General features: G+C 38.6%; 2 protein-coding genes across 4 annotated transcripts; one reads left to right on the forward strand and one right to left on the reverse strand.

Moving 5' to 3' along the window:
- Positions 1-20: 20 nt before the first annotated feature.
- ppp2r3c (protein phosphatase 2, regulatory subunit B'', gamma) lies at positions 21-5,602 on the forward strand. 3 transcript variants are annotated; one of them, XM_081721733.1, is made up of 13 exons: positions 21-160; positions 518-642; positions 872-976; positions 1,146-1,258; positions 1,413-1,510; positions 1,660-1,757; positions 1,883-2,015; positions 2,166-2,221; positions 2,369-2,444; positions 2,555-2,691; positions 3,225-3,362; positions 3,684-3,743; positions 4,955-5,602. In XM_081721733.1, the coding sequence occupies exons 1-13, from the start codon at positions 94-96 to the stop codon at positions 5,144-5,146; spliced, it is 1,398 nt and encodes a 465-aa protein (XP_081577859.1). In that variant the 5' UTR covers positions 21-93; the 3' UTR covers positions 5,147-5,602. The 3 variants fall into 3 exon arrangements, with proteins under 3 accessions (XP_081577859.1, XP_026855685.1, XP_081577860.1); XM_026999884.3 differs by having other exon boundaries at positions 1,660-1,730; XM_081721734.1 differs by lacking the exons at positions 2,369-2,444; positions 2,555-2,691.
- On the reverse strand, positions 5,206-8,053 carry fam177a1 (family with sequence similarity 177 member A1). Its single transcript, XM_026999885.3, has 5 exons — positions 7,913-8,053; positions 7,237-7,419; positions 7,080-7,146; positions 6,401-6,498; positions 5,206-6,260 (listed from the first exon to the last, which is right to left on the reverse strand). The coding sequence occupies exons 1-5, from the start codon at positions 7,979-7,981 to the stop codon at positions 6,060-6,062; spliced, it is 618 nt and encodes a 205-aa protein (XP_026855686.1). The 5' UTR covers positions 7,982-8,053; the 3' UTR covers positions 5,206-6,059.
- Positions 8,054-8,727: the final 674 nt, after the last annotated feature.

Below are 8,727 nucleotides of genomic sequence, written 5' to 3' on the forward strand. Positions count from 1 at the left end.
AGTTGGCCAACCGTCTGGCGTTTAGGAATAAAATACAGATTGGATTTCTCTCATGCGTGTTCACGGGAATTTGTTTCCAGCTAAACTGCAGCTATGACAAGCGACAAAACTGCACACTGGAAAGACATTTTAAAAAGACGCCTTGCCTCCACTCACTCAGGTTCGATAGCCATCTAACCTACCTCAGGCTATAATGGTCATATGCTATGCTATGCTATGCTATGCTATGCTAGCTACTTAGGATATCTGTTCTAATCACAAACTTTCAAACAAGTGGGGAACGTTTAATTTGACAGTGGCTAGTCATTGTTACTGTGATATTTATATATCAGACCGAGGATAATTTTGCTTGACAAGCTTACAAAAGTGAACTTGTCTGGGTGGCGGTTTGACTTAGTTAACGCCAAAGTTAAAATAAAGTACCTATACCCAAGTCGGTGTAGTCAATGTTGCAGACTTGTTCAGCTGTTTATCGGCGTCGTTATATGTGAATTTCAAAGGCAACCCTGTCTCACAGACAACAGAACCGAAGACGAGAAAAAAGCCGAGGAAACGGAGCTCTTTACGAAGTATTATTCTGAATGGAAGGGAGGTGGAAACCAAGACAACACGTTCAAACACATCCCACGGTTCTACTACAGAGTGAGTAACCATGAGCCATAAAAGTTATGAATTGCAGGACATGATGAACAACTGTTTAAGTAGTACGGATTTTTTTTAAGCATTCACATATACAGTAGTCAATCTCTACTCGGTATATAGTTAGTGTTTCTGTTGGTATTTTAGACTTATATTTGTGACACGTCCCACACCAGTAAGAGAGGGAGTCAAAAACTTGCAGCATTTCAAACTTGGTGACCTTTCTTGACAGCTTCCTGCAGAAGATGAAGTTCTGCTGCAGAAACTAAGGGAAGAGTCAAGAGCTGTGTTTCTACAGAGGAAGAGCCGGGAACTCCTTGACAATGAGGAGTTGCAAGTACGAAAGTGGCCTGTATTCTCTTATCATTTGATCAATCTTCCATCATTTTATACTGATTAATAGAATGAATCTAAATCCAGTTGTGTTACTGTATACTACCATTAAGACTATATTTAAAACACACTACAAAATAAAATTAAAAAAACAAAGTTGTATTTTTCCACAGAATTTGTGGTTTCTTCTTGATAAGCATCAAGTGCCGCCTACCACAGGTGACGAAGCAATGATCAGTTATGACAGTTTCCTAAAGGTCGGGGAGAAAGCAGGTACCAAATGCAAGTAAGTGGAGAGCAGAGAGCAGCTGTGTCATCTTCCATCTGTCTAGCATTTTACATTGCATTTATTAATGTTAAACTTGTCTTACATGACATTGCCATGAATGATTCATAAATTACTCAGGAAGGCTCCCCCATCTCTCTGGTTTGTCTCTCAGGCTGTTCTTCACTGCCAGAGTCTATGCCAAGCTGCTTCACAATGACCCATATGGCCGCATATCAATTATGCAGTTCTTTAATTATGTCATGAGAAAAGGTGATAATTTATTCCACAAACTCTGATACTACTTTTTTGTAGATCATTCAGGGATAGTTCATTATGGTGCTTGATTTAGTTAAAATGTAAAGGAAAAGCCATTTCTGATGAGGCACGCTGTGAGAGCTCTTCTTTGGTTCTCCTGTCAGTTTGGCTACACCAGACGAGGATTGGACTGAGCTTGTACGATGTGGCGGGGCAGGGTTATCTCCGTGAATCTGTAAGCAACCTCATTTTGGGCTCAGAGGTAGACCCTAGTGCAGTCTTCAAAACATTATATCCTTTAATCCTATTTGGAGAACAGTGCAGATGCAAGTTGGAATGCCGCTCAGTGTCCATGTGGCCTAATGTTCCCTGTTTTACTTTCTTAAGGACTTGGAGAACTACATTCTGGAGTTAATTCCCACTCTCCCACAGCTCGATGGCTTGGAGAAATCTTTCTACTCCTTTTATGTCTGCACTGCTGTTCGCAAATTCTTCTTCTTCCTCGACCCTCTCCGAACAGGTAGGTCTTCTGCAGTTGTAAATTGTTCATTCAGTCTATTTTAATTATTTGAGTTCTTTTTTAAACAGATATGTTAAATGAAAACATATTTATTCTCTTTCTGCACCTAATTCCTCCCTCACATTTAGCATGTTTTGTTTTACTCCTTAGGGAAAATTAAAATTCAGGACATCTTGGCTTGTAGTTTCCTTGACGATCTGCTTGAGGTTAGTATATGCTCTTGAAGTAATGCTTCCCAACACTAATCAAAAATCTGTATACTGCAGTCTCCAAAATATACTTTGGAGGTCACAGAGCAATAACTGAAGACCTAAAGATTTCCTGTTCTCCTACAATGTCGAACTGATTTGCAGCTCAGAGACGAAGAATTATCAAAGGAGAGTCAGGAGTCTAACTGGTTCTCTGCTCCTTCTGCCCTTCGGGTTTATGGTCAGCTGCCCAGTAATTTCTATTTTATTTGACGTACTGATGTCAAAATGTCAGTCAGAATTTTTTGGCTTTAATCTTTTAGGTAGTATATTTGTTATCTTGATGTTCAGGTCAATACCTCAACCTTGACAAGGATCACAATGGGATGCTCAGCAAAGAAGAGCTGTCTCGATACGGAACTGGCACCTTGACCAGTGTTTTCCTAGACCGGGTCTATCAGGAATGCCTGACCTATGATGGTGAAATGGTAAACACTTATCTTGAAGAACAGAGAACAACAGTGTAGATGGATTTACAATATTACCGATACCAATATGAATGCACAATTCTCATTATCGTTACATAATCATTACATAATGATAACAGGCCAGTATTTAACCATATAATATCAAGCATTTTCTGGTGCACATTTTGATGTAAAGTATCATATCGACTTGGATTGTAGTTCATGCATGTTTATCAGGCAGACAGTTCTCCACTTGAGGGTGCTATTAGCCTCACTCTTATTTGCACTATTGAAAGGGAGGTAACATCACAAGGCATTAGCAGAGTATAATATAAGTCTGATCCAAATAGTGCAGCTCTATTATCAAGCAATGAAATCTGAACTACAGGTTCCATTGGTGTAAGTGTATTATAGGTTTCTTTCATTTAGCCAAATATATGTTTAGCTTTAGGATACTAAAGAGAAATTGTTTAAAGTTTGATTTTATAATATGAGAGACTAGTGTGTTTGTTCTTCTCTCTTTTTTGTGTGTAATGGAATCGGTCCTGCCTCAGGACTATAAGACATACTTGGACTTTGTGCTGGCTCTGGAGAACAGGAAGGAGCCAGCTGCCCTGCAGTACATCTTCAAGCTCCTGGACATGGACAACAAAGGCTACCTCAACGTCTTCGCTCTCAATTACTTTTTCAGGGTAGGAAGAACTTTTGGGGCAAAATATTGTCCTTGAACTGGCATAAACATTTTACCAGCAAAGATTCAACAGTCTCTTTTTATAAAGTTTATAAACATGGCAAGGAATTAAACATATCAGACATGTTGAATCAGTAAATCACTCATACAGTCCATCTTATTTGTTTGAGGTTTGATGTGATGTGCAAATGCTAAGTTAGTGAATTAGACTTTTAAACATTTGGCAGGTGGTCTTATCCAAAGCGATTTGCATATTTATCAGTATGACAATAGGTGTGCTCTCTGGGGAATTTATGCCTTGTGCATGTGTGTATGTGCTTAGGCCATTCAGGAACAGATGAAGATCCATGGACAAGAGCCAGTGTCTTTTCAGGATGTCAAGGTTTGTGACTGTGACTTTTTGTGAATAATGTTTATTCCTGGGAATTGTACATGCCAGTACATAAATATCACAACCTGTAGGACATATCTTGATGTTGTTTTGAGTTTGCGAGCTTTAAAATTCATGGTTACTGTGAGTTTATTAGTCACACCCACACACATGAATTGTACTACTGGTCTGAGTGTACATAATGTGATTTCAATCTTTAATACAACCCAGGCAAGCTAATACTCCTAGAGTCTATTGGTGTTCCGATGTGTGTGGTAATGGGCAAAACAAGTGACCTCAGTGACTCTGCATGTGGCATTATAGTTGCTGTAGCATCTACTAAGTAGTGGTCATCCTGTGCTTTGCACGCACAGATGTTTCAATGATTTATTGAAAAGGAGGCAAAAAGCAAACATCTATCAGGGATCTGTGATTCTGGGGGCAAAATCAGTTTGTGGGTCACGGGGGTCAATGGACAGTGGTGAAAATCGTGGGAACCAACCTAAAGACCAAAACCATGCATATCACATCTCTGATCAACACTGGTAAGCAAGAAGCCATCTCTAAATGCACTGCTTATCGCATCATTGAACGAGGCACAGCAGTTAAAGGCCATTTCAGCTGGTGGATGTTGTCAGCGAAAACAAGAAAAACAGCACACAGGAGCATTAAAAATGGGCTAATCTAGGTTTTTTTTTGTTTGTCACACTGATGGAAAGATCAGTATTTGGCTCAAGTTACATGAGTACATGTAGCTATGCTGTCTGGGTTTAACATAGAGGCTAGCGGTGGAGGTTTTTCTTGCATATATTACTGCCCACTGAGAATGTCTAAATGAGTGTCTGAATCCATTTATTTATGGCTACAGTTCATCCACACTCCACTGGGCACTTTCGGCATCATAACGCACCGTGCCGCACATTGTCACTGAATGGTTACATTAATTTGAATGCAGATCTTAATCTCTTCAGGGACCTACACAGACCCTGGTTCTCAGCCCTGTTGAAGCAGAAAGGACTGGTTACAGTGTGCAACCATCCACTTTACACTGTACAAGTTGGTCATTTATGCATCTCTTAGAATCCATGCCAGGCAAATTCATGTTCTGAAGGCCAAAGGAGGTGCAAACATGCTACTAGACAGGTGTGCATAATGAACTGGCAGATGTGTATATTGTGGTGTACATCAACACACAAATGGTATTTATTGTCTTGTGGGTACAGGATGAAATCTTTGACATGGTGAAGCCCAAAGATCCATACAAGATTACACTCCAGGACCTGGTCAACAGTGGACAGGGGGACACAGTTACAAGTATCCTTATCGACCTGAACGGTTTCTGGACATATGAGAACAGAGAAGTGCTGGTTACCAATGAGAATGATGGCACCACAGCTGATTTAGAGGACACGTGACACTTATTACCTCCTAGAAAAACCAGTTGCCTATGCACACAACACACAAGAACAAACAATCCATGTTCAAAAGTTTATTAACAGATATTATATACAAAAAAATGGCTTTTCCCTCACATGTCATAGTTTTTTTAGTATCTATACATAAATTATACATATTTTCAAAGTAACATGATTTTTGAGAGGTGTAAAAAGGTTAAAGCAGTTAGATTTAGTATCTTCTTTCCTTTTTGTGTCCTGTGCACATAACATGTATTTAACACAGCTAGTTTTACCTACAATTTAAAAGAAGGTTGTGAGGAAAAATCCCTAGCTAATTGTTCCTGATCACACTAGCAGAGGGTAAAATAATACACTATAAAGGACTGGCACACAAGCCAGGAAATGTGTACTGAAAAACATTGTTGTAGTTCATTTGCAGAAACAGAGAATAAAGACTCATCTGTTCTTTGTGTAGCCTTCGATGATCATGGTGAAGTCAGGATGCAGCCTTTGCAGTTTCTCACACAATGGTTTGGTTCAGCAAAATTACAAAGACCTCTCAATTTATGATAAAGCGCTGTAGTTTGACCTGCACAGCAGCTGTACTTCAGAGTGTAAACAGCATTTTCTTGTCTTCAAAAAGGTACAAGATCTGACAAACACTAGATAATAGAATTAGACTCGAGTTGGGTATTTCTGCCCAAGTATTATTTTATGTATGAATTCATACAAGTTTTTTTTTTAAGGAAAATAAAAGGAGTGCTCTTAGTTTAAAAAAAAATAAATAAAAATCCATGAGCAATTTGAATTACAAACAAGCTCTTTCTGTTCACATTTCAACCCTTAGTGAAATACAACATTACAAGTGAAGAAGTGATATGACTTAGCCCTGTAAATACAGAAATGTACACTGTCATTTTAATGTAGAGCTCTAGGATGGAAGGGGGGCAGGCATTTTGTTGGAGTCAGGGGTCGTGTGTGGCTCCTGTTCAAGCTCAAAAGTCACATTTACAAAGGAGGCGGTGGCTTCAGGCTGCTCCACTGTGGCCTGCACACTCTCCTTACTGTGCTGCTCATCAAAGCGATGCTGAGCATCTTCAGACAGGCGGTTTTCCTCCTCCTCCTCTTCCTCCTGAGGATTGGATGAGGAAGAGAAAGATAAACCAGACAGCCCCCCCCCCCAAAAAAGCCAACGCAGAAAGGAGCACAAGTCAGGATGTGAATACTAAAGTTGCAGTATTCATACGGTGAAAACCCATGCCTTGTTCATACCTCCTTTTTCATCCTGTAGTACTCGTCAATGGCATACTGATATTTTGGTGAGGTAATACCAAGGAGCGACGCCATTTTCTCTCCAAGGTAATCACAGACTGAAACCAACCAACAAATAGGGTGTAACATTTGCTATTTAAAAAAATTAAAATTATATTTTCTTCACTTTTCCTCTCAATGTAGATGTTGCTGACTTAAGTGTGCCATCTCTCTTGTTTATCTCATGCCAGCACCTTTGAGTTGAAGGCTTTGCACAGTTCCACCACTACATATACAAGCTGCTACCCTATATTATTATTATTATTAAGTTATTATTAATTATTAAAAACATTATTAATAACAATAGTAATAATTTAATTATTATTATTAATAATAAGTTATATCACCTGCATAAATGTATTATACATAAACAAACCCAATAATACAAATACACCCAAACTATTAATTAAACTAATGCAACATTGCTTTGGCTTCAAGATGCTCTAGATGGAATAGAAAATTACAGATTCTTCCATCCAGTGACAAATATCATGCTTTTTAAGAGTTCTGAAAGCACAAGTTCAGGAACTGTAAAAAAAAAAAAAAAAAAAGTATATTTATACTACATTTATGTACACATCTGAGCCAATTTATATTGAGCATATTTTACATGAGACTGCATAGTACACATCAGTGTTACCTGAAATGGTGGATGTGGCAACTCTCCACATGTGGAACCAAAAATATGGGCCCCAAGTCAACTTCGACTAGAGTCAAATATGAAGACAAAAATTCGTTTAGATTAAGTTAAAGTAGGAAAACTGAGACCCTACAAAAGACAGGCAATACAAACCCACCGGATCAACTGTGCTCATAGCGCTGTTTTTCTTTTGTTCTTCCTCTTCTTCATCTTCCTCATCTGTGCTATATTCTTCCATTGTTTCACCGCTTGCAAAGTAGATGGTTCTGCGGGGCACTTTCTGCTTCTTCCCAGTATCGCCGAGCTCCACATTCTCAAAGTCCTTCACCACACCAGAACTCTAAATCGCCAACATCCGAGTTACCATATGAGCATAGAAAAACATATTTTAGCTAGTTATACTGCCTAAAGCCTAAAGTGACCCAACAAGTGACGTGCAGTTTTCATATTATCGAAGGCTGCCAGCACTTATGCCAGCATTACAAGGAAACTGCCCACTTATAAATAAATAAATATTTCTATCTATCTATATATATATATATATATATATATATATATATATATATATATATATATATATATATATATATATAGATAGATAGATAGATAGATAGATAGATAGATAGATAGATAGATAGATAGATAGAGATAGAAATCTTGCCCAAATTCAGCAGCAGGCTAACCTGTTAGCATAGCTAGCTAACAGATGCTATTCTGGACAAGAAAACAACCAGGTTCTCTAGCTAGCTGTCCCCTAAACTAATGGTACACATTATAGTTAGTAAACGTAGCTAAGAATCAACTTAATACACGTTAGCTGGTTAGCTACTTACTTTCTCCGAGTCCATTGGCTGTCCTAAAGAGACACTAACGTTTGTGAGATACAGTGACAGCGCTGCCATCTCTTTCTCGGCCTGTTTTGATAGTTGCTAGTTACGTGATGTGCTGCTCACTTCCTGTTAACAGGCATACCGGAAGGGACGCGATTTATTCGAATACAAAAAAAGAGGAAATGACAATTCGACATTTACCCAGTGATTAAAAACGTTTTTGCAATACAGTGCTTAACTGTCTTTGCGCAGCAGCCCCCGTGTTACACGTGCTCATAATAAGAGTAAGAATAACACTAATAAAAAAGAAAGTGTAAAAGCACAAATGTTCAAAAATGAAATTACAAACATATTACATGGTAACATAGTAACTTTTTGCATAGAGCGAACAGGGACATTTAAACCAGTGTTCATTTTAAAGCATACCGCAACAAATACAACACAGATATTTTGTATGTATTTTGTCATTGTCTTCTTGTCTGGTCTGATGAAAATGTTTTCACGGTGCAAAAGGCTCAGAGCATTGATTCCCTCTACGGGTACTCTCCCTCAGGGGTATGGCAAAAAAAAAAAAACCCGAGGAGAGATCGTTCCAACGAACGGTTTACTAAGCGAACAATGCGTAAAATATACAATTACTAGTCATTCTGTCTCCCATGCACAAGGACTACAGTTCAAGACAAAGCACTTAAACGTTAGTGTTATTTTGAATATATAAACCACACGGCTCAACGTGTTGTATTGGCCCCTATAACGACAAAGAGGTGGAATGATCCAGTGTTGAAAGCAAGGCTGCTCCAGCGCGGTTTGTTTTCATC

Source organism: Electrophorus electricus, chromosome 10 (assembly GCF_041902795.1).
Source record: "Electrophorus electricus isolate QZ-2024a chromosome 10, ASM4190279v1, whole genome shotgun sequence".
Classification (NCBI taxonomy): Eukaryota; Metazoa; Chordata; class Actinopteri; order Gymnotiformes; family Gymnotidae; genus Electrophorus; species Electrophorus electricus.

Bases quoted from the DNA above. Each gene is read 5' to 3' on its own strand.
- ppp2r3c (XM_081721733.1), top strand. From the start codon at position 94: ATGACAAGCGACAAAACTGCACACTGGAAAGACATTTTAAAAAGACGC. The intron at 1,511-1,659 runs GTGATAATTTAT...TTCTCCTGTCAG, and splicing joins TAATTATGTCATGAGAAAAG to TTTGGCTACACCAGACGAGG. The intron at 3,363-3,683 runs GTAGGAAGAACT...GTATGTGCTTAG, and splicing joins CTCTCAATTACTTTTTCAGG to GCCATTCAGGAACAGATGAA.
- fam177a1 (XM_026999885.3), bottom strand. From the start codon at position 7,981: ATGGCAGCGCTGTCACTGTATCTCACAAACGTTAGTGTCTCTTTAGGA. The intron at 7,420-7,912 runs GTAAGTAGCTAA...TTGGCGATTTAG, and splicing joins AGCCAATGGACTCGGAGAAA to AGTTCTGGTGTGGTGAAGGA. The intron at 6,499-7,079 runs GTAACACTGATG...GGTTGGTTTCAG, and splicing joins TGCCACATCCACCATTTCAG to TCTGTGATTACCTTGGAGAG.